We start from the raw sequence: 26,309 nt of genomic DNA, 5'->3' as shown, positions 1-26,309 counted from the left end.
TCCTGCCAAAATCAAGAGCATTCCATAATGGTATCGGAAGTGATAAATACATACTCTTTATCTATATGTGTGAACAAATAAAGACATCTTCTGTCACATACATATCTATATATAAAACTTTAAATCATGGCATATCCTAACCTGAAAAGCTCCCAAGACGCGGTGCTGTCATATCTCCACCATCATATATTTCAAGGGAGTCCCAGTTATGTTCAGTGGCAAAACTGATCACCTGGATCTATAAAACAGGACCACAGAACTTTTTAGGCCAACAAGCCATGTGAATTTTTAAATGTTCTAAAATCAACAAAATAAAAAGAGAACACATAGCAAAGAAAATCAAAGTAAGAGATTCAAAAAAAGACACATCAGTGAAAAAAATATAAATGAAAAATCAATATTCACTTTTTGCATTGTGCTAACTCAGAAAATATAACACAAGGATATAAGAAGGATTTTGCATGTGTGTTGCATCATTTTAAATAATTACTCAAAGTGTAAATGAGCAGATAATCAAGACAGCTGCAGCACTCTCAAGGACTTCAGTAATATCCTAGCGGATAGAAAGAGTTGGTATTTGCATATCAGATTGAAGGATCAGGACCTGCTTTCAATATACTACACAGTTAAAACAGAAAACTGCTTGTTAATCACTTCTCATTCGTATCCACATGTGAAAATAAAGTAACATAAAATAAAGCTAACCAAAGAACAACAGTGAGAAATCCAAAGCACTAATATTTCAAGTACTCCACTCCCCAATTATAGGATTACTAATTTATGAAATTTTTAGAGAGATAAACAAACAAAGTACTTAATATTCCATTCTTGACAGAATACAGACTTGCCTGAATACCTGATCCCTCAGTCACTATGATTTTCCACACACAATTCAAGCTGTTACCATAGGGTTCAGGGTAACCTGGTGAAAGAATAGTACCTCTGCGCTCAGTAAAATTCCCACTGCATGGCACTGAAAGAAAGTATTATCACAAATTATTACACAACTTAAACCACTTTAGAGAACAGAGAAGTAATAATAATTTTACTACAAACTAGAAAATTATAATAATCTGCTTTTGTAGCATAAACACATAGCAATAATCTGAAATGAGAATGCATCTTATCTAAAGTATATTAATGATACCCAGCATAAGATACAACCCCCCTGAATAAACAATTCAGAAATGAACTTCATTTTGCATGTGTGCAGCCTAGAACAGCCCAGCAGCAGAGGCTTATCATGTCTTAGAGTAACAACAAACTGTAAAGACATAATATTATACACAATCATGATGGACAGAAATAATATGAATTTATCCACAACCCAAGAGAGTTCCAATATTGAATCTAGTTGATAAAGCTGTGTAGTACATTAAATATTTTTTAGTGTATACACATTTGGTTCTTTAAGGTTCAAGAAAACAGAACAACAACAACAAAAGGGAAAAAAAAAACCTGAAGAAAAAAACCCCAGAATATGCAGAAAATAGGATACTTGCATTTATTTTTAGAACACTCTAATTAATGCTCAAGTAAATTCCAATGAATGGCAATGACTTTTGAATATAAATCCAAATAGGAAGAAGGCAAAAACATTTCAACATTTACAAAAAACTTTAGTGCTAAGCATTATTTCAGTGCAGGTCTATTGACAGACTAAAGAAAATTAGTTATACTTAACAATGCTACCATTATTCAATGTACACTATACTTTTGCTTGAAAAAATAAATCATTATCCTATGTGTGATAGAAATACCCAACAAGTACTGTGTAATAAAACAGGTAAAGACACTTCTGGAGAATTAAATTCTTTCCTGTATTTCAAGCCGTAGATAAGTCATGAAAATAATGAATGTTCAAGAAAATGTGCATCACACTTGTTCATATAATCTAAGTCATTATATGAAACAATATACTGCCTATGAGCCAGCTGGTACTCAATTATTTCTTGATATGGAAAACTGCTCTTTTAAATTGGGCATGACTGATATTAATCAAAGGAGAGTGAATATATGGGTTAAACACTATTTTCTGAAACAATTCCTGAATCCTAATTCAGAGACGTGTGACAGCACAGACAAAGTAAATGTAATTGCTTACCTATACAGCTTGGTACTGTGTCATTCCACTGAGCTAAGGCATTTGGTACAGACTGACATCGGATAGCTTTTGAGCCTTGTAGCAGATAGCCAGGACTACACTCAAATCGAACAACAGAGCCTGCTGAAAACTCAGAGCCAATTCTCCTTCCATATCTAGGCTCTGGAACTGAGCTACACTGCGTATCACTTGTGCGTGGAACAGCTGTATACAGAGAGAAAAATATAGTCATGAATACAAATGACAGTCATAATAAAAAAAATAGACCAGTAAAAATGCTGATTGTTTCTTGTAGGACAGAGCTTAATTCATGTTACTTGCTCTTCTCCTGTATTCTCAAAGAATAGACTAATGATTTCATGGCTATTAGCTGGAATGTGGTTTTGGGCTGTGCTTGTGTACAGTTATGTAAATGCCATGGCAGCTCAGAGACATTTTGACTTTGGATGCACAGCTTTAGACATGAGAAGATCAGTGGATGTTTCCATGGCCCTCTTCAATGACAGGATACTACATCTACCATCTACTTCACTTATAAATATGGGGGCTTTGGCTTCTCACTAGAACTTTCCTATTAAAAGACCAGAAAAAAATTTATGGTGTAGATAATCATATATAAAGACAACATAGTATCTTACAAATATTTGATTTATCATATTGGAGAATATAAAGTGATAACAATACACTCTCCAGGCTATTTCAGTGTTTTCTTTTGATAATTATTTTTATCAATAATGTCTGGGAATTTATAAACCTGATGTGATACAAGAACAGTTAAAAGACTGCAAGCAATATATAAAGAGCAAAATAATAACATTCATTAGAAGCCCACGGGATAGTTTTCCCTTTGGCTTCATTATTTATAAACACTTCTGGATAACAGGTATTTTTTATGCCTACTGACTGTTGCTATTCTGCATGTTGTTCATATATAAAACTTGCTCTTACTACATATCATTTTGTAGTAAATGCCGATTTAAGAACAAACTAAAATATTTATATAAGAAATAACAGAGGTATAATTTGTGTGCAATATCATGCACACATGTTTTACAATATAATAAAATAAATGTACATTAAAATAAACTTATTAAATATATGCCATTTTTCTGTGTGAGTGGCATGTTCAAAAGCTTTGTTTCACTGGCTTGGTTTGTTCAACAATTAGTTTTAGAGCATCACTACATCTAGATAAGAATAAGTAACACCATGAAAATTGCCTGCCATTTAGTCCCTAAATAAACGACACAAAATGGCAACCAGGGAGGAAAGAAAAAAAGAGGTGGGTGTTACACTTTATTCCTGGAAAATTTTCAAGCACGGTGCTTCTGGCTCACTAATGTAAACATAATCACAACTTTATTTATTAGTGAAGTGTGATATTTCTATCTCTTCATGGGTACAGCTGTATGCATCCCCACCACACCTGTTCAGCTACCCTGGTCACTAAGTAAAAGACAAGGTGTATAGAGCCTATACATACTTATTTTAATATTGAAAACTTTATGCTCATCCTATTTCTTATACTGTCATTTGCTCTATTCAGAATCATAATTAGATTTTAAGTAATTGTAAATGTTCTAAAAATTAACATTTCTTAACAATTTGGATACAGAACACTAATTGAAATCAATTCTATTTTAAATCTAGCATTTAACATGCACCACATTTTAGCAGAACAATGAAAGTTGTCATTTATTACTACGTTATGTTCTACCAGTTTAAGCATTGCTACCACCTATAAGAGTTAAGTTTGCCCAAGTATTACTTAATGTAGAGAAAAGCTTTTTCTAAGAAGACTTAGAAATAATTAATACTAGCAATAAAAGAAAAATACATTATCTTTTTTATTAATATGCAGTGAGTTGATTAGTCAGACAAGGTGAGACAGACACCGTAACATGTATTTTTCTTCTAAATCAGTACATTGATTGGTTGCAGATTTTAACCTTGAAAGCTACAGAAAGTTGTAAAATGTACTCAGGATTTAAAGAATGGCCAGAGGTAAACTAGCATATTCCTGGGTAAATGCACAATACTGCAAAACAAAAGCAAATCAATTTTATTAAGTATTTTAAAATGGTTAAACACCTTAGACACTTTAAACAAACAACTTACCTTTCAGCAAACTTAATATACCTGCCTTTGCTCAAATACATAGGAATTTATCATTAAGTTCTCAATAGGACCTCAGTATCACACAGATGCTCTATGAAACTTGTTCATGCATGCAGTTCTAACCCTGGCATGAAACCGTTCTGCATTTGTGGAAGAAAAATGATGAAACCATAGTTCAATGATTTCACAGAGTCACAGTTCTTCCTGATGATAACCTGCAGACCAGATGCAGACTGCCAGGTCAATTCAGCTGACCCAGCTTGCTATTTTTTGCTCTTTTATTTGGATTAACAGCCTTTTCTCTACCCACGTGTCTTCTGCACCAGCACTATTTCACTCAAACCTTTTTATTCCATGTTATTGTATAATGACTACACTTGAATAAATGATGACTTCACAACTGCCTACATGATGATGACTGCTCACACATCCAATCTGTCATATGCCTGGAACTACAGCTTCTGCCATGTAATTAAGCATTAATCCATCCGTTGGTCAGAGCTACTTGTTCAAATGGCCATTTTGGCCATGAGATAAATCATTCACAGTTATGTGACAGCACAGGGCTCAGTACATTCTTGTGGACAAATCAGTTTAGATTCAGGAAATTAATACTTAATTATGCTTACTTTATTACCAATTTTACACAAGTTTCTGATCACTGATTCAGGAATTAAAAAGAAAGAGGACACAAAAGAATCAAGTTAATTAAACAATTTTACTTCATTCTCACCAGGCTTAGGCTCAACTTCAAACACCTATCCTCCCCTTCTTTTTCTCAACTTCCTTGTGTCCATCTTTGTTGTACCAATGAGGTGAGAAGCAGCACAGGAAGTTGGGGTATGTGCTCTCTTTTTGCTTTCCCCCACCTCCCCTGCCAACGTACTTAGCATTTTACTCATCTTTATCCTCCTTTTTGCTTCTTCGGGTTTCCACATCACCCTGTTTCTTAATGTTTCTCCTCCAGTGGGGGTCATCCATGTGCTACAGTTCCTCAAAGATGTCCTGTACTGCAGAACAGTACTTTCACAGGCTGACAACCCCTCTGAGGTGTTCTCACTCCAGCAGGTGTCCCTTTAGAAGTACAAGCCCTTTGGCAGGGAGTGCCTCTTTCCAAGAGTGCCTCCAACAATTCCTCCAGCAGTGTCTCTAGCAGCACATACCCAGAAGCACCTCTGCCCCAAAGCAGTTGTCACTCTCAAATATTTCTGAGGCACCACATGTTCCTCTGACTAGTGGGAATTTTGGTATGTGAGAGATTGCTTATACCAGCTTCACAGGATGCTGTTTGTGAATGGCACATGGTAGCTTAAGGCCTCCTTCCACACAGGTCACCACCTCAGCCACCTGCTAGTTAAACTTTTAGCTTCTCACATGTCCAAAACCTATCTGTCTTACCTAAGAAGCTACATGAACCGACTGAAAATTTCAGCATCTGTCCTGGTATATTTTCCATTCATTGTGTGGAAGAAACTCTTGCTCAGCCTCCTCTGGGAATATCATCCTTCCCTAGGTATTTTTTCACTCAATTTTATAAAAGAGAGGAAATCATAGAAAGAAAAATATTTCCCATTTCTCTAACCTTTGCCTAGCAACCACATCTGGAGAATCCCTACAAGAGCTGTGCAGGCAAAGGACATTTTTTAAGTCAGATTTTAGAACATCCTATAACTTTCAGTAATAGCATTAGGAAATTTGCATACATACACTAGTAATCTATACTTTTTTTGTGTAACTATACCTTTTAGCACCTCTCAACAAAGAATGTCAGATCATCTGGTTTCATTATAATATTGCCTTATGAAAGGTATTTTCCTCTAAGCAAGCTATCTTTGACATGATAGCAAATGTAGGGGCAGCTTACTAACACTCTTAAATTAGTTCACACACCAGAAATACTTTTTGAGACTAAAATCTGACATTTTACTAAGATCAGCCCTGACAGCCAAAAACATCCATAGCTGCAGTTGTATCAAATTATTCTATTTCCAGCAAGAAACATTCAATGACATTTAAAAGTGATATTTTGCTCAGTTTTTTAGAAGTTTTACTAATATGCTGGTAATGGTTACTATGAGGCAAGAAATGCTAAAGATACAAAATCACCATGAGGTACTGTTTTTTTAAATCCTCCTCCCCCTCCTTTTAAAAAGAACTACCTTGAGCATAGATGCAATGCAAGCTATAGGTAGTTCCACAGCGCTTAAAATGGGATTTAAATAGTTCATGGAAAAATGTAGTATACTTTCTAATATCTATAAAAAGTTAGGAAAATAGCTCTGTTTCTTTAAAAGGTTACACAACTGACAGCTCAGCTGAAATGCCTCCAAGATTATTTCAGTTGGAAGAGACCTACAACAATCATCCAACTGCCTTTCCAATTCAAGACTGGCCAGGTTAAAACATGTTATTAAGGACATTTTTCAAATCCCTCTTAAACACTGACAGGCTCAGGGCATCAATCACCTCTCCAGTATGTCTGTTTTAAAGTAGGACATAATGTGTCATGGTAGCACATATAAAATAATACTAACATTCTTAGTTCTGCTCTCTAATTACATTTAGCAGACAAAGTGAGGGTGTGCATTTTATTCTTGTTACAAATTAGATCAACTTGATTTTTAAAGCCACAATCTTCTTTTACTCTTACTTTCCTTTGTCTTCTTCATCCTAGTATACTAACTTTCTTAATAATCCTCTTTAAAATATCAATTGCCCTAATAAACTAGTTAATGCATTTGTATTTTATATCAAATAAAAAAGACAAATATTAAAATGCCATAAATTTTTGGATGGTGGAAAGGTAATTACTTTACTTTTTAAGGAGGGAATTCTGTACTGCTGTAGCCTGAGTTATAAAAAATATAAACTCTTGTTTCTTAGGTGATGTCATGGCAGGAAGACAAGCATAAAAATGCCTGAAAAAAAAATCCTAGTCTTCTTATATGTGATTGTTCTTAGCATATATCAACATACCTGACCCTAATATTTTGGAAGACTCAGTATTCATTTAGTCTCATATTAAGAGACACTCTTTACCTAATGCATTAATTACAAGGAAATGGGATCATCAGAGAAAATAAATAGATGGCATATCCAGATAAAAAGAAGTTTTTGAGAAAGTGGCATCACAAAAGCCATTAAAACTGAATCAGAAGCTAAAGCCTCTATCTGTCAGTTGCTCAAACCAGAATGTGAAATAAGGCACGCAATAACTTTTTCTCCCTCAAGCCTTCCTTTTAGCTTTTGCCTATTGTGTTGTCAACCTAGACTTCACAAGCTGTATCAGAGAGACATTCCATTTTCTATAGTAATTATCCTCCATTTTTCAGTCAATGTTTCATACCACTGTGAAACAAAATTGAAATCAGCCCAGTGGAAAACTGAACAGGGAACAGGGAAGAAAGTCAACCTGAAATAGAGGGCAATAAATAAAATTATTGACTTTGCAGACCAGATTACTGTGTTCAGTGTGAGAGTGGATGTCATTTTTGAAGTATTTAAAAGGCTAGCAAGCAAGTGGTCACTGAAGTATGATCACATGCTTTATAAGAAGAGAAAAAAAAATCTCAAAAAGATAAAGCTCACCACTAACTCATTAACCAATATATTTATACATATATAACTGTATTTAGTAAAGCTCTTAAGATATATTTTAAAATATATTAAAATCCCATGGTATTTAAATAGCTTCATGAATTTTGTGAGACAAATAAAGTGACTTTTCCTGACTCATTTTGTGCTCTCATTTGTTAAAATCTATTTCTTACAGTTCCTAAAAGCATAAATGTCTGAAATGAGGCATAGCATTGTGCTCACCTGGAGACTTCCTGTTCAATAGCACTCTACATGTGTATATATGCAGCTAACAGAATATGGCTATGAATTCTTCAAAAGCAGCAAAAAGTAACACTTCAGAGTGTTAACACTGAGTAAGACAAATATGTAATTCATATGCAAATGGATAAGAACTCAAATGCTGAAAGCTCTTTTCTAATTCCAGAAATTTATAGTCCTCCTCTTTTACAGGTAATTTTGGATGAAAAGTTTTAATGCAAGTGTATGTAAGATACGTTTGATGTGCAGTCATGGTGATATCTTTCTATTGACACAGGAGTCAGAAGGCTTAAAAATCAGTCCTAACAAGCATCTTACAACTGTGGAAATATTCTTCAGGGGAGACAGTTCTTTCCATTTATTTTTTGTGTCAAACTAGGACACTAGAACTCCACATAAAGAACTCCAATCTTAAAAACAAACAAACAAACAAACAAACAAAAAAAAAAAAAAAAAAAAAAAAAAAAAAAAAAAAAAAACCACCAAAACTATCCCAAACTAGTTTTATGCATCACTTTAGTAAAGGTGTGCAATGACTGTCTAACTAAGCTTACTGGCTATGTATGCAATACATCTAGTGAGCTGCCCAGAAGTCAGTCCCTTTGGGACTGCCTTTTTTGCCTGTACAGGCATTGAATGTGTAAGCAATGCTCCCGGTGTCACCAGACTGCATTCAAGACTCATGGATCAGCTAAGTATACTCAGCTGCCCAGCAGAATGCTAACAGACTTGGCCATGCCGTAGCATTCTTGCATTTCAAATGCAGTGTGCAGACATGCACAAAATGTCTCCTCAAGTTCAGCTGGGTCAGAAACAGACCAGCAAGTCTCCCACCCATGCTTCAATACTGATATGGCCTGATGGTCTCTGCCGCAGCAATTTTCTCTCCGAGCTCTTCAAGACAGAATCCTTAGCAGCCTGAACAAAAACTCTTGAAAAATCAACTGGGAATACTGAGATAGACTAATACAATTAAGCACACTCCTAAACCCCTTGAGCTCACTCAGCAGTATGGGAGCAACAGATTGCCGACTACTGAGAAAATCTGGACATACTCAAGTCTGGACAGGATGAACACAGACAACTGCTGTTACAAAGCCAGTCTGCCATCAGGAGAAGTCCTTGATCTCTGGAAAAAGGTTAAGACTACACTCACATTTAAAGCAATACATTAAGGCTTATGCACAATTAAAAATAATACAATTCATTACATTGGCACCAGCGTCTTCCACCAAATGCAGACATGTTAGACATGTTTACCTTGGTAAACAAAGTGAAACCCCCTGGCTGATGCCCCACTCTTAGCACTGAATCGCAGAAGTATTTGATTAGATGTAGCCAAAGGCAATGTCTCTCCTACAAATGGAAACAGAAAATAAATACACAAAACAGAAACAACAGTTATAGCCCTTCTATATGTAATCAAATATGCTGTTAAAACACACAGTTTAATGTTTTCCTCTATAGTTAAAGAAAACACAAATAACATTGTACAAAATTAAATTTGACATTTCCAGAATAAAAAGACTTAATGATTCAACAAGAGAAACCTTCTGGAATTTACTGCAGCAGCTGGAACTAGAGCTCCAATAAACTACTTGACGGAAGAACCCTACTGCTGCTTGTGGTCAAAATTATTAGAAGACTTTTCAGTTAACTCTTTTCTGTGACTGAGAGGTTTAGTTTGCCTTGCAAAACACATTAAACAAATAAAAGTATTTGAAAAATCCCACAGGAATCTTCATGGAATATTTACCATTTCAAGACCAAAACAGAGAGAGCAAACTCATGACTTGTTTTATGTAGTGGCTTCAATAAATATGTGGTCACACATTAACTATATTACATTATTAACTTTCTTATGGCATTGTAAATTTTATTTCTGATTTGAGGATTAATAAAAATATTTAATATATTTTATCTCCTTTCCTGGCATATTTGTCAGGAGTCATGATGAAAGTTCAATAATGAAACACTATAGACAAAATTGCAGTACTTCTACAACAATTCCACTACATATGACTACTGTTTTTATTCTTCCTGGACTGTATGAACCCATATTTTATTAAATTCTTCAGAAATGAATGATGATTTAAAATATCACCTATAAATAGGTATCTAAGTCTTTCATTTTGATTAATCTTATATTATTGCAACTAGAGATTCCATGTAGGAGAATCCTATCCTGAATCAATGAAAATCAGATATGTCACAAGTAACAAATAAAAATCAGAAGTTTAAATACCCTTCAAGTATTTTTAAATGTCTGCTGTGAAAACAGACATTAGTTCCAACATTTATATGACAGTTTGATGCAGTAAAATTTGGTGTTGGGATCATCTGTTTAAAATTTAATTTTGTTTTGTTGCTGAATTTTTGTCAGTAATTAAACAAATCTAAGGATTTTTTTTGTGGACTCATGGCACAAATATCTGGATTCACCAGAGGAAAATTAAGAATTGAGTTTTTCATGTAATAATATATTTGCTATAAATCAAATAGATATGTTACATTCTATTCCTATTAAGTATTTCTCCAATTATTCAAAGTAAAAACCTAGAAGCCATGAATAGCCCTGCACTGCAAAAATATTAAACTCGCATATAAACTCTCCAAAATACTAGAAGTGTTTGACAAAACACATTAATAGCTGCAGAAATATAAAAAATATACTTACATATCACTGAAGATGAACACATTCATTATATATGCACACATTGGAAATCTGACCATGTTGAAATCCATATAAGCTTAATTATGATTTCACAGGGTCAACATTTTGCTATAGTTACCTGAATTCAACAGCTGGCCTGCTTTTAGTCTAAGTGCATGTTCGCATACAGATAATTGCATTTTGTAAATACAAGTAATTTGTGTAAATTAGTCATTCAGAATATGTAGATGTGTATTTCAAAAGGTTTAAGGGCAGAGAAGAAAATTATACCATCCAATCTGCCCTCTTACATAGAGATCTGAGAACTTCATTCAACTTTTTCTACACCCACCCCAGGATCAGTTCTTGTCTAGCCATATGTTCCTGAATAATGTCTTGATTCAAAGATTTGGAAGGGTATTCCACTTCCCTTAGCATCCTGTTCAAATAATTTTATTTCCAAAGTAAATTCATAACACTCTCCTGATTATTTTTCCCACACTGAGCTGTGTAAGAAATGTATACTTCTTTATTAATTACCTGAGTGGGATCCAGACAGAGAACTAAGAAGTCTAGCCTGAGAGTTTTCTCCATCAAATAATTCTGCCACATCATTCAAAGCTGTCTGAAAATAGGCAAATTGTCCAAACACAACTACATTAAAAAAATTAAAAAAAAAAAAAAGAAAAAAGAAAAAAGAAAAGCACAGAGAGGGAAAAAAAAAAAAAAGAGAGGAGATAAAAAAAGAACTTAGTCTTCAAAATTGAATTTAAGGATGTATTTCTGTTTGTCTTATTTATTAATGAATTCGTGCATAAACTTTTCAATTTATACAGTTTTCTAACATGATAAAACAGCTGCATTAAATTTTGCAGCAAGAATATTTTTTTGTTTTCATTATTTCCATATTTTTAATTAAAACCAAATTTATTAAATTATGCTTTCACCAAAACTGTGACCTCCAGTCAAACAAGTCTTATTGCTTAGGTACCTATGAGAATAAGAAAATAGAATATCCAAACAGAAAGGTTTGTACCAAAATTACATTGCCAAATATAGCAACTATTAAGGATCATCTATTTCCACATAGGATTAGTTGCTTACCTGGCTTTAGTCTGAGGAAATTTTTTTAAACTTACTGACTTTTCAAATTTTTAAATTTGCATTAGTACTTATTTTATTAGAAGGCTATAAAAACTGATCAAATATTTAAAAATAGCAGTCTGTTACCAGCTTTGACATATTGCTACACCTAATTTGTACTTCATCTGTACATAATTTAAAGTATATTAATAAATAATTTAATATTACATCTCACTAAATATCGAGTAGTTCCCCAAATTCAAATATCATCTAACAGAAGACACCTGAAGTAAAACCAAGTCAATAAAAATATTATTCTGTCATTGTAGCCATCTATATTTTGTTTACAGCTGAGTCCTTACAGGTTTCATTGTACACAGAAAGTACTAAATGCATTAAGTTGCTGTTAATTAAGCCTCTTGGTAAGTAAGTACTAAAATGAATCTTACTACTATTTGTCTAGACTTAGGAAAAACCTGCTTTGCAGGAAACTACACCTAACATACAATTGCTTGAGTTTTAGAGATTCTGTCCAAGTATTTCAACACATTGAAATAATAAGTTTTGTGATTTTTCACAAGCATTTTTGGTACTTTCATGCAGAATTGCTTTCACTGTACATCTTAAACAAATGTGATTCCACTCATCTTACCCTTTCATAAAATGAAAGACAGGATGTTAGAATGTAAGAGGAATATAAGAGTTTGTTCTCTGACACCTGATTTACATTGCAGGAAGCATGAATGAATGATTATCCTATGATGATCAATAATGTAAACAATGAAGGTATTCAGGATATGCTTAGATAGCAAACATAGATGTCTTATCTGAAGTCAGTTAGTTACTCTAGGGAGAAGTAAAAGGTTAAAATTCTAGAATAATTTTCCGTATCAGGAATATATTTAGTTTTAGAAATAATTTGCAATACAATGTAAACCTAAAGTCATTACTCCACATAAAGGACACTTAAACAGTTGGGCAATGATAATGATTGATAAATCAATAAAAAAAAATCTTACCAAATTCTTTAGGGACAGTTATTGAGTAATGGCAAGTCTGTCCAGCAGTGTAATTATGAGGATAATTTGGTGATAAAACCACTCCTTCTGATCCAGTATACTGCCCTCCACATGGTGCTGGGAACAAATACAGAGAAACATGTTATATTAATTAGAGCTGTCTATATTAGTTACATCTGAAAAAAAAATCTAATGATCACAAAATGACATAATCTTTCAAAATGACATGGTCTTTTAATTTTGTTTTCCTTTTGTTTGGCTTACCTGTTCTGAAATATCTAGTTGTTCTTTCTCAGGAGATAATTTTATTAAAATTTCTTGAAAATTAGAATTCATGAAAGTTTTACTTGACTACATGTTCACATAGGACTGGAAATATAAGTTATTTAATTGAAAGATACTGTAAACACAGGCTTTAGGTCCGGTTTTCTTTTAAATATCTGTCTATATCTATCCATGTTAAAAACAGGTCAGTAAAATATATGGTACTGCATTAAAAATGGCACAGAGGAATACATAGATATGCTGACACTACCCTACAGAATGCCAAAAATTCTGCTTTGTGAAAGTATGCTTGAATTGCTTTATTTTCATATCTCACTAGATGATTATAAAAACTGCACATAGATTATTATATATATAAAAAAATCTTCAGCTTCATATATATGATTAAAAAAAAACAACAGAAAGCTAAGAGAAACTTTTTAGAGCTACAGACGTTAAAAGACATATTTAAGAACAGTGGAACTCCAATTCCCCAAGACAAGTCAAGATTTATATGAGTAGTAGTTCTGTCTGTATCACGAGAAAAACAATGAACAGTGCATGCATGTATAGGCTGTAAATGTGGCATATTAAGGGACAGATGGAGGGACTATTTTTAAGTTCTCCAAATATCTCCTTGTGCTGGATATTGAGTAAATAGATTTCTATATACTGAAAACAAAGTATTGTCACTCTTCTCACATTTTGGAAAATCCTGGCTTCCTATTAAAATTTTCATTAAAAGATAAGTCTTGTATTAAATTAGTTACATGCAATTCAGTGCTCTTTTTATTGTGAGAAATTATTTCATAAAAATAATCATTTTCACCAGAATAACAGATTGTTGTAAGAAGTTATCTTACCCAATAAACCAATAATGAAACTATTTTATAAATAAATAAATGGATAAATAAGCTTATTAAAAATAGCACAGTCACATTAATTTGTTTTTAAGCAATGAAGATATCATTCCACTATAAGAAACAAAGTAAATCAATATAGCCCCGCTGTGGGCATCTTGCATATAGCAGAGTACAACCTAACAGCTTCCTGGAAACTGACCCAGAGGAGGACCTATGGCCCAGGTGGACAACAAGGTCATTGATGAAGGGCTATGAAAGTACCTTGTTACCAACTCCTGGCTCTGCAGACCTGGCTCATGTGCTGTGGAGCTCTGCCTAGTGAGTGAGCCTGTGCTTTGGCTGTCCTTGGCTCTTAGCCCTTGTTAAGCAGACCTGTTCTTTCTGCTCCCTGACAGGTCTTTAAAATCATGCTTGAAATATCTGCACAAGATTGACTTCCTTATACAAAAAGGCAGCAATTAATACTACAAATCCATGTCTTCTCTTAGCTGCTTATGAATTATTCAAAAATCCAATGTAATGATAGAAGATGAGAAATTTGATCTATCAGTAGGCAGAATAGGATTATGTGGCTGAGGTGAAACCCAAATATCACAAGGAATTGGTTCACGGCATGAATTTAAAATCTTCATTATTTCCTTCTCTTCTTGCTTTGAGGATATCAGAAACTGTGCTACTAAGTCTGATTACCACACGAAATTCTCAATTCACGACCATTTCACTACAATGAATGTGTATCACACTTAATTTAAAACAAACTCTAAAGTTATGGAGTTATAGAAATATTTCCTTATAAATTGTTTTTTTGATAATTAAAAATCTAAAATTTTGAAGGCAATCATTTTTCAACATAAATAAATTAGTACTTTATGGACTTTATTAACTAATATATGTAACTCCTTTTTGATTTGTTAAAATTGTTCCACATACACATATATTTATATATATATACACAACAGAAACACTGAAACAAGGAATAGAGCTTAGATTAGTTAGCCACAGTTCTGGGATGTCACTCTTATTTTCTGCCTCAGTAAATATAATTCTTATTCCAAGGTGACAATTAATGCAGCATTGAGAAAGTAGAGATAGCTATTCTAAATAATACTGGGTGTCTAAAGAATCTTACATATTACATTGTAATCATTATATGAACATGTGTTGATTCCAGAATTTAAAGACATTTTGAAATACTTAATATATTATTGACTAAGCTGTAGTCCAATACTCATCTTAATTCTTATTTTTTTACTTTTTTTTTTTTTTTTCCCACAAGATGTATGTGTGGAAATAATGGAAATAGCCTCAGGGACTGAGAAATTTAATTCACTGGGCAGACAAGGGAAATGGTAAGAAAACAGTACATACCATTACAAGATGGCAATGCTCTGTTCCAAGCCGGCTTACCATCTGCACCAATTACACATGTTATAGTTGAAGGTTCAATAATCTTATATCCAGAATCACACTGGTAAGTAATAGTTGAACCAAGCTTAAAGTCTGTTCCAATTCTTGTACCATTCATGATGTTTCCAGGGTCAAAACAAGCTTCCCGTGGCTTTTCTGTTAAAATGAATTACAGTAAATCTATTTACAATTTCAATTTAAAAAAAAAAGGCAAAACAAACTATTATCAGTGGGTTTATTTTCAGTCAGTTTAAATTATTCAACAACCTTTTAATATAATATTCTTGTTGAATCATGTATCTTGGATGTTTGCTTAAGATTGATTATCTGGAAGCGGAAATTATAGTGAAGTTGAAGCACTCCAATAAAGTTTTGCATTTAGTATATAGAAGAAGAATGACCAGTTCTAGAATTCACCACTTCTATATGTATATTTGTGACAAAAGGAAGACTAGGGAAAATGTGAATCCTCTCCAGAAAGAAATGGGGGCCCGCTTACCCAGGACATGGAAAAGGCTGAGGTAGTCAACAACAAAGGCATCTAGCAACAGGACAAGGGAGAGTGGCTTCAAATTGAAAGAGGGTAGGTTTAGATTAAATATAAGGAAGCAATCCTTTACTATGAGGGTGGTGAGGCACTGGAACAGGTTGCCCAGAGAAGTTTTGAATGTCACTTCCCTAGAAGTGTTCAATGTCAGGTTGGATGGGACTTTGAGCAACTCAGTCTAGAGTTATGGTATGTGAGTCTATGTTATGGTATGGTAGGTGTCCCTACCATAGCAGGGAAGTTGGAACTAGATCTTTAAGGTCTCTTCCAACTCAAAAGTGTTCTGTATTTTTATACATTTTATACAAAGTACTGAATAATATACATCAGAAAAATATTAAATTATTAGGCAAAAATATACTGTCCATTGAGTACAACAACTTTTTAAAATACAGTATTCTGTTCTTGTGTCTTTTATTTTTATCTCATTATAATTTCATTTAGCTCTCAGTTGCATAGAGGAACTCATATCACACTATGCTGAGTACAAAACAGACACAGTGAAAATGTGTATGTACATTTTCAATCGCCATCTTTATCTCTTTATCTCCTTCTGCTCAACATCTCATTTTCTTTCCTTGCAGGCCTTGCAGACTTTCTGGAACAAATTGTTTTCCAATTTTTTGATATTTTGTTTAGATGGGGACAAATAGTCTAAGATTTCATTTATGGCAATATGACAATTACTTTGGGAAGAAGAACATTGTGCACATGGAGAATAATGCGTGATGCTGGATGACAGATGAAGACTAAATATAAAAATGATTTTATAGTTCTTTTTCACTCCTTTTTCTTTTATAGGTATATTTTTCTGTATTTCTTAGATATTTGTGTTCTTCATTTTTAACATGTATATTAATGTGATTTGCTTCAATTGCCAAGAATAAGAAGCTGAGACAGCACTTCTGCTGCTGAAAAACAGCTTGATAAAAGTCAGCAAAGATTATAATTAAGCCACAGACAACATCTGTGACTGGAAAAGAAACCAGCATCTTCAGTGATTGTCTCGCTTTAATAAACAGTCAGCATAACCCAGTCTCTATCTAAAATGCAAATACTATCCAGTAATATTAATTCAAAAATGCATTTGTAGATTGAAAACAATGGGGAAAGGAAAATGTATTGGTATGTATTGACAAGAAAGAGGAAGTAGTTGTCGCCCTGGTTATCAAGAGTTTTCTAAAGTCTTCTGAGTTTACATTCTTGTAGAGAACTTTCTCACACAACTTTCTGTAAATAACCTATTGTTTTGCATTCTTTCATAGAGGCGGAGAAATTTGATGTACAGGTAGTTTGTCCAGTGTCGTTGGAGAGGTGGCACGTTCACCCTCCAATCCACTGGCATCTTTTGAGAACTATAAAAGATTGGAGTCAGAAAAAATAAATTAGTCTCTTCATCGTGACCAAGGCTGTGGTGCGTCGTTTTTGCTTGTGTCATTTGGTGACAAGTAGTCAGGTGGTCTTCTTGGGTAAGACAATTTCACTATTGTCAAATTTTTTTCCGAATGTTACATTTGATGTGTATCTTCTGCCTATTTTTTTTTTTTTCTGGAAGATGAAAATGTGCATAAGTGATGTGAAAGAGATTTCATTAATTAGGATTTCTGTGTTCCTTCACACATTAACAAAAAATAGTTTTTAAAACATACATTGATGTGTAAAGGAATTTGGCAGTTCAGTTATGAGTATATACAGACGGAAACAGATTTGAGTCTCAATAATTACTAAGTAACATTTTTTCCCTTTTATTTAGACTATGATGAGAACAGTACCTTTATAGTCAATGGCAAATCCTGACATTCCAACAGAAGCATCACTGCGAAAAGCCAGAAACAGACTGTTACCACTGCTCTCTATTCTTTCAGGAGCCTGTGAGCCTTGAAAACTGCCAATTAGAGGACTGTTGGAATCTTCTCCTTCATAAATATGTAGGAAATCATAACTGGGTTCCATATTGAAACTGAAAATAAAGGGAAAAAATAATTAAGTCTTCGGGTTTTTTTTTTATGAGTTAAACATTACTGTGGCTGTAGTTGCCAATTTTCTGCCTAACACATTTTCTTCTCCAGAAATAAGTGTCTTTTTAAACATGATTCACAGTACAAAATTCACTGTGGAATTCTTTTTATCACTGATATGAACACATTAAGCTTTCCAAAAGCCATTATCAATATCCTCCCACCTATCTTTAACACCTTTCTCAAGATCACGGAAGCATGATTCAGAAAGGCTGCCTCTGACCAGAGGACCAAAGGAATGATCCAGAAAAGTAGCTTGAATTAAAAGTCCAGCTTTTAGGTGGCTAAACTGGATGACACTAAATCCACCCATTACAAACATGTTTATCATTTTAGAAATGAGATGCTTTCATGGATAGACCATTATCTTGGAGCTTGTCTTTTTTCTTACCCAGATAATATCAAACATGATAAACTATTGTGAATTAATATTAATTCTTACTAAACCATCTGTATTATACTATATTTGATGATATTCATATGTTTTACAAAGTAATTATGAAGATAATATGAATGGAATATCTTTCAGAGGAATTTGAGATGAGATCACGAGAGGTCTCTGCTCTCTGGAAGGTGGCCAATGTTACTGCAATTTACAAGAAGGGTGTGAGAGAAGAACCAGGGAACTCCAGGCCTAACTTCAGCTACTGAAAAGTGTGTGTATTACTGGACTGCAACCATTTAGAAAATTTACTGGAAGTATAGCATAAACAGAAAATTCAATTATATTTTGCATATTGTACTCCCTACAATAATACTCACAAACAAATCTGAATGCTGAGTAACTTTCTGAGTTTCTTTCATCTTATTTGAAATGGAGCATTTGAGTCAATTTTTTAGGCAATCCAGAGAAATATGCTTCCTACTACACCTATCATGTGACATCTTCAAGAGTGTAATTAGTGGAGAACTATTCTATCAATGCTATTTTATAAAATACCAGAATAACATAATTAATTTATTTTTATTATGTAATTTCAAGTACCTTAGGAGTTCATTCTTTAATTTTGTGTCTATCAATAGTTTTTAGAAAATAAACTGTAGTCTGTAATTAAAGGAACCAGATTTTATTTTAGCTTGTTAACTTTAGGTGTTGTTTGGTTGTTGTTCTTTTGCTGCTATGTTGCTTCTTTTTTCACAGAAAGGGTACAAATGTTATACAGCAAAATTCTCAACATGCCACCATCTCTTCCTAAAAGAATGACAACTGATCAACATTCCACTGAAGTCAACAGCAATGTTACCACTCTCAGCTTTAAAATCACACTTAAAACATAGTTTAAAAAAATGAAAAAAATTGCATTTGCATCCACAGATACAGCAAGCAAGATGATTATATAGGACTGATTCAATTAGAAATGACAAACAGAATGCATGAATATGACTATATCCCTGAACTTCAACTTGTAAAAATCTATGCAGCACAAATAGGTTGATGATGGAACACAGAGGAAATAATTAAAATTATGACACAATATTATTTCAGTGTCTTTCATCTCTTGACTAAGTAGAACAATATTTTTTCTGATCTATGCACTTTAAGCGAAGTATATTTAGGCTGTATTTATAAAAAAACCTGAAAGAACTGATGTGCACATAGAATTTCCACTACACTTTCAGTCTCGACTATTAGTTACAATAGCATAAATGAAGCACTTCTAGAAATTAATATGGTCTTAAAATGATTTTTATTTGATATTTCACAGAAAGTTTTGTTCTTCAGGAACATATTGGATAGCAAATGTACCATACAGCTATATATTTGTCTTTTACATTATTTGGAATGCATGATCTAGCACATGTTAGATACACGCTCCAGGATGTAGACAGAGAATTTAATTAGAAGCTTTAAGAAATTATAAATATTGCCATTTTTAGATGTGACATTTAAAACCCTTTAAAACAAAGGCATTAGTAGAGAAATGGTACCTCTTGAATATCAAGGCAATGACAAAATCAGGGTTTACTTTTATTCTCCAGTCACATTCTTTCCCAGGAGGATAAGGCTGTGGATAGTTAGGCGATAAAATAACTCCTGCTGGGCCTGTCAGGTTTCCTCCACATGCAGCTGTCACAATGTAAAAAGAAATAGGAATATAGTCACATGTTAAATTCACAAGCACATATTAGCTTTTAAGTAGAAGAAAATTACTTCATTTGCCAAAATTAATAATATTTTTTTTTAAACACAGAACTTTCCCACTTCCTGATAGCAAAAAAAAATCCTGTTTTCCTCCTAAAAAAGTGATCTCAGTTCATATTCACAAGCAGTAAAGGAAGAAATTTTTCTAAAGGAATAAAAATATGAAGTTAAATAGGAAGTCCTGTATTTTTTTGTATTAATCCTGTCTCTATTAGGCTGAGAATTTCTTATATACTGAAAGTATTTTAAAAACTGGGAAAGGTCAATAGTAGGACTCAGGTTGCAGTTTCTATTGACCAGAGATGTTGCAGAAACCAATTTGATTCACTTAGTAAAAGATATTACCCAAATCAAAAATCAAATACATTCACTTTGTTACTATGAATTGAACTTTTAAACAGCTAAGGAATCCTACTCTCATAATTACATCTACAAAGTCTAACAAAAGCATGTCTAACAAAAGAGTAAAGTAGTCAAGACAGGTTGCATCTACATTACCATGTCAATTAGACTAAGAGAAACACATTTCTAATGCAAAACAGTTGATACTATGAATTTGGAATCTACACTAAACATTTTAAAGAGATTTCTTCTCAGGCGATTCCATTTATAAGTCAGCATGCTAAAATAAGGACTTTAGGAAAATTTTAAAATGACATATAACAGCTTTACAGAACTCTTAAGGTTTCTACTATTGTCATGTCTACACTAAAGATTACTTTAATCTGCTTTCTCCTTCAAAGTCGCCTTGAGTATATGGAAGAATAATGGTAATTATATTTTTTTTTTGCCCAAAGGATTCTCTCTTTCTTTCTATTTCCTTCTTTCTTTTAGGTTTGTTTTGTTGGGGTTTTATACTAGATTGTAAAGAAACATGGAGTGATTATAATTGGTATCTAAAGTAAAAATATGAATCTTCTAGATTTAGATACCACAGATATTATTTTAATTTTTTCTTTAGATATTTAATTTGTGAATGATCCCAATATATTTAGTAAGCATTTTCATACAGCTTTGTATATTGCACAAGGTATTCAGAAGATAGTATGCAGATTATGTGCTTCTCCAATTCTGTCATGATATGGAGTCAGAGAAACTATCCTTGAATCCTTCACAGTATTTTTACTTCAGAGAAACAGAGGAACTGCAGTTTTTTAAGGATAAGCCATTTTGGAAAGTGCCTGTCCAAAATGCCTTATGCAAGCATTATGTTTATTCCAGCAATATTGTATCTGGAATTTAGCATTACTAAAGTAAGTCTTCATTTAATTATAAATCATTAGGCAACAAAATATCAAGGATTTAAAAAATTACTATGCCTAGCAGATAAATTTGCAGATGTTGATTACTCCTAGAAAACCCATGTTGATGACCTTAAAAATACAATTCAGCAATACTTCTAAGCCTGTAATTATTGTCTACTGACAAAAACCTCAGGGAAACCTTTACACCATCTAGCACTATGGATCCACTCTCTCCTGGTGCTATGGAAATATATCTAATTTCTATCAACAGCATTGTCACTTGGATCCCCTCCTCTGCATCTACTGTTTCCAATAAGTATCCATTTTCCAAGGTATTGCACAGGATGGGTATTTAATCTGGAAGATAACTCAGAAATATATATATATTATATACATATAAATATTTTCAGAATAAATAATGGATCACAGTTTATATAACCAAACTATTATATAGAAGAACATTTTAATGAAACTATTTCAACACAATTTTTTTTATCCAAATCACACTTCTATTTATTTATTTCTCTTAGACTTTGTGATTTTCAAACTTTTATGAAGTTTTAAGAATAAAGCAAGAAAATCATACCCAAAAATACTGTTAATCAAGAGAACAACACTGATATTGTCTGTAAGTACAAAATAACTGAGCTCTGCAGACATCACTCCAGCATGAGCACCATGTGCCCAGTAACTGAACAGGAAATCCAATCTGTATTAGTGCTAAATAGAGACTAACATCTCATCTTAATACCTATGCAAGTAGGGGGATCAGGTTGCCAAAAGAATCGGTTATTCAGTTGCACACATGTAATTTTAGCCTGCCCTTGCAGCTGATAGCCAGGGTCACACTGGAAGGTGGTGGTGTCTCCAGGTTCCCTGCTGTCTCCATATCTAGAGCCATTCTGTGGTGTCCCAGGATCATTACAAGTTGCTGCAATGGAAGCTGCAAGGCAATGATGAAAGAAAAGATGTAAGGTATAGATACTTATTACCCTGCATAATTAAATGCACAACAGGTTCACATTAGAATTCCAACCAGAGGCAGTATTATTTACACTTCAGGTAATGCAGGAAGGCATTTTGTTTCTTAACTTTTACAAAAATCTGCTCACTGAGATACATCATGATTATGTTGACTTCCTGCCAGTATCTTTACTATAAAATATGGACTGATTTTGTCCAGTTAACACATCAAAAGAACTCCTTTTCTCTATTTAATATTCTTAACAAAACAAATTTATCAAACAAATTTGTTAACCAAACAAATTTGGTTATCAAAACAAATTTGATGCCTTTTGCACAATAGGGTAAGTATCATGTTGTAAATAATGTTGTTTTATAGTCCTACTATCCTGCAGCATGCAAATGCTCTTTACCCATCTGGATAAATCAAACTGCAGTTTATGCAGCCCTGAAGTTTTCATTTCAGGGGCAAGAAACAACTTTCTTAGAGATCATTTAAACTGAATCTTAGCAAAATATCTCACTTATGATCGGTCTTCAGTAGCTGGATATGGATTTTGCTTTCTAAAGGAATAAATTATTTTAAAACTTAATGCAAATAATCACTGAGAAAGTGGATACACAGATCTACATCTAATACAGATTTCTGGAAGATGCCAGGTCTATTCTGGCTTTGGGTTCTCTTCTACTGGCTTCAGGTCTTCAGACATCCTGAGTCGCAATAAACTTTGCAGTCTTCCAAAGGAAAGAAGGTCCATCTCTTGAGACTAATGTCCCTACTGAATTGCACTCTGTTTCCTACCAGTCCTTACCCAAATATCTTTTTCAAAGAACTAACTACAACTGTGAACAAAAACCAAAATAAGAGGTCATAAATCCAGTTATGTCACAGTTGCCATGGATGGTACTGGTGTTTACCACCAGTATGTAACCCGCCTGTCCATAATAATTCATTCTCTGTATTTACAGCTGCATCTACTCCTTCTGTCCACACCAAAGGGCACACCATTATAAGAAACAGCAAGAGCAGCTAAACATTTGCAAACTTGAAACAACTACCAAGTTGTACAACTGGAAAATGTTTTAGATTTTTTTTCTCCCTGTGTTGTAAATTTTCAGAAGAGAGAAAGGTTGAAAAAAAAAAGAGTAAAATAGGAAACAACCAATAACTCTTAAAGTGGTTTTATGCATGTTCTAGTGAATGGGTGGTCACAGATAAATCACAGAAATTTCAAGACATCTTTATGGGAGAATTCATGGATTATTATAATCAACATTTAGAAACACTTAGAAACATACAAACTTTGTTTGACATTTTATTATTCATAGTTTTTTGTTCTTGTTTCCATTTCAAAACAATAGATCTCATACTTTGGAATGTTCCTATATATAAATGAAGTAAAAGACATGGTAGGTTTTTAATTGTGATAGACTTTTTTCCACTAGGAATTAAAGAAATCGCTGTCACTACTAATGAGTACTGTGTAAAGATTCCCCAGGCACCACTCTGACAACTTGTGTGACACCCCATAGTTGTGCAGTTACTAAAAGTATGTTTGGCCACAAGGAAATGAAAGCATGGTCATCACCTCAGAGATGTTTTTTCCTGATTTTACAGACGACAGCAGCTCTGAACAATGGATTGCTGTAATGCATATCTGTTAAAGACTTGCAATTCTTCCAAATAAATGAGCACAAGCCAATCTCTGTCATTAAGTGCTGTCATTTTTTAACATATCTCTGAATAGATTAATTTTCTTCTTAAAATGTTATGCTATATAATATCTCAGCAAACAACACTTTCCCCAATAACTATGTCAAGTATCCATCAATTAGAAAGGACCGATGCTTTCTAATATTTATTTTACTCAATTTTTCATCTTCATTTCTCATATATAAAGTTCTAAATTTTAAAAATTATCACAGATATTTATTAAACAACAAAATATTCTTTACACTTTTGGTCTTGCAACCTCAGAAGTTATTTTATGTATTTGAAACCAACTAACTTTTTATTGTGCCAAATACACTTGATCCTAATTAAATAGAACACCTAACATTTAACCACTGATGTGTCATCTAGTAAAGTGAACATTTAGACAGATTGTCAACTTTTTAACTTGCCTCCATTCCAAGTTGTTTTACTTCTCAAGAATCCCAAGAGATTTTGTAACTGCATGAAAATTACAAGTCTGATATTTCTTCATTTAGTATTTTGCAAATATCTGAAGGGTATAGAGGTCATATGCATTTATAAGTAATCCAGAAATTTAAAATCACCAGCTTTCTGTCACTGCTCTTCTTTTATAACATTTAATAAGTAAAACATACACAATGTAAAGCAAGGAAAGTAATAACTACTTTTTAGGCTCAAGGATGCAAAATCAAACTAAATTACTGACTTAGGCTTTTAAAAAATGACTGAGAGAAATTAGGTTCCTAAAATGGGATAGCCAGGAGACAAGATGTAAATGCCACTAAACTGGAAAATAAGTAATTGCTCAGCTCTTAGTAGTTTCTCAGCTCTTGCATATGTGCTCTAAGCCTCAAGCCTAGATGATACTCAGAGGGTTACAGAGTAATTCTCTGTACAGATTTCCCATCTCCTACTGTCTCATCTGCTCAGAGCAGAACAAGCTTCTGTGTGCATTAAAGATGGAACTCAGAGGTAGGTTCCAGAAGAACAGACAGCTGGGAAAACCACAGATTGCCAAGGAGTTTTCAGATGTCCATATGTAGAGAACCACTGTGTTAAGCCTCCCTGATTCTAATTTAAGAATCTTTCACAATCCCATTTTAGATTTTATTTTGCATTTGGTCCTCAACTTATACTTCAAAGTTGATTTAAAATTGAACTGAAAATCAATAGGAGACTGCTTTTGAGATATTTGCTTTTGAGAATAAGACACTGTATTTGCAGGTCTATAGACCCGCAAACAAAATGTTAGATTTTTGCCTAATTTATCTTTTACTCTTTTTTATTTTTTACATAATTTTTAGTTGGTATTCTCTTGTACCTCAAGGAAATAAAAACATCACCTTCATCCCTATAATTTTCACTATGTTTGTGGTAATAATCATTAAGCCATTTGCTGTAGTGTTGTGCTAAAGACACAATTTTATTTCTAGTCCACATGGTTATAAAAACAATATAGACTTTTCCAGGCTTTTAAATTGTACAGGCTTCCCCTGTTTAGTGCATTATGTTTACATAATAAGAAGTTTGAAAAGGAATTTTGCTTATCAAAGCTGAGATGTTCATGGATTTGCAGTGATTTCAGACTAACATTGTGAAACAAAGAATAGTGTTTGTTCTCCAAAAACTAACTCACATAACATATGTAAATGTACAAACTAAGTACTGTGCAAATTAGCATCAAGAACATATTTAAAAGTCATGTATTGTCCAAGAATGTAGAGAAAAAAGAAACCCAAATGCCAGTGCAGCCTCTTTATTAAAGTCAAAAGGAGTAAAAAAGCTCGTAAGTTTAGAGTTAACCACCAAACTAACCTACAAGATTCGTTTTTGCTTAGTTCCACAAGAACCAAATGAAGAACTGCTATGCTCTATGAGGCTGGGGATGCCTTCCCCAGGCCATGCATGGATTAGATGATGGATAGGAGTGCAATGACAGTTTCATTATCATGTTTTCATCACCATGTTATTGCGAACATGAAATGCAACATTTATCAGACAGCAAAAGACATTGAATTGTGAAACTATTAGATTACAGACTTGAAAAGGATTGAATTCTTGTGTCTTGTGTTCTTTTATTTTTGTTTTAACAGGGCATGTCTCAATGGATTTCATTTTTATTGAACTCAATTTATTTAGTTAGTAAGGCAGATACGTGATTCTGCATTATTCATTGTAAATTTATTTAAAAATATATTTTTGTGCTAGCCCCCTTTCCCCAGAAATTTAATTGTGAATCAGTCTGGAACATTTGCATGATGAACTCTAGCAATGGAGATTCTGTCATGGAAATACTTATACTACTTAAGTGTGGCAACTTAGGCCATTAGGCAAGTGATTAAAAGATATT

The 26,309-nt window shown here is 33.4% G+C and overlaps 1 protein-coding gene across 1 annotated transcript in view; it reads right to left on the bottom strand.

Moving 5' to 3' along the window:
* CSMD1 (CUB and Sushi multiple domains 1) overlaps window positions 1–26,309 on the bottom strand; it is a 1,092,714-nt gene that overhangs the window by 146,667 nt on the left and 919,738 nt on the right. Inside the window, exons 27-36 of the mRNA XM_053939637.1 lie at window positions 22,052–22,243; window positions 19,843–19,981; window positions 17,668–17,855; window positions 15,310–15,504; window positions 12,815–12,931; window positions 11,253–11,366; window positions 9,320–9,415; window positions 2,105–2,308; window positions 849–973; window positions 142–238 (exon numbers count right to left, since the gene is read on the bottom strand). Of these exons, the coding sequence (XP_053795612.1) occupies window positions 142–238; window positions 849–973; window positions 2,105–2,308; window positions 9,320–9,415; window positions 11,253–11,366; window positions 12,815–12,931; window positions 15,310–15,504; window positions 17,668–17,855; window positions 19,843–19,981; window positions 22,052–22,243 (1,467 nt within the window). The remainder of the gene's footprint in view (window positions 1–141; window positions 239–848; window positions 974–2,104; window positions 2,309–9,319; window positions 9,416–11,252; window positions 11,367–12,814; window positions 12,932–15,309; window positions 15,505–17,667; window positions 17,856–19,842; window positions 19,982–22,051; window positions 22,244–26,309) is intronic.

The sequence above is a fragment of the Vidua chalybeata genome, chromosome 3, assembly GCF_026979565.1.
Source record: "Vidua chalybeata isolate OUT-0048 chromosome 3, bVidCha1 merged haplotype, whole genome shotgun sequence".
NCBI classification, from domain to species: Eukaryota; Metazoa; Chordata; class Aves; order Passeriformes; family Viduidae; genus Vidua; species Vidua chalybeata.
The sequence above is the reverse complement of the archived record's forward strand: the minus strand, read 5'-3'. Positions and strand labels throughout refer to the sequence as shown.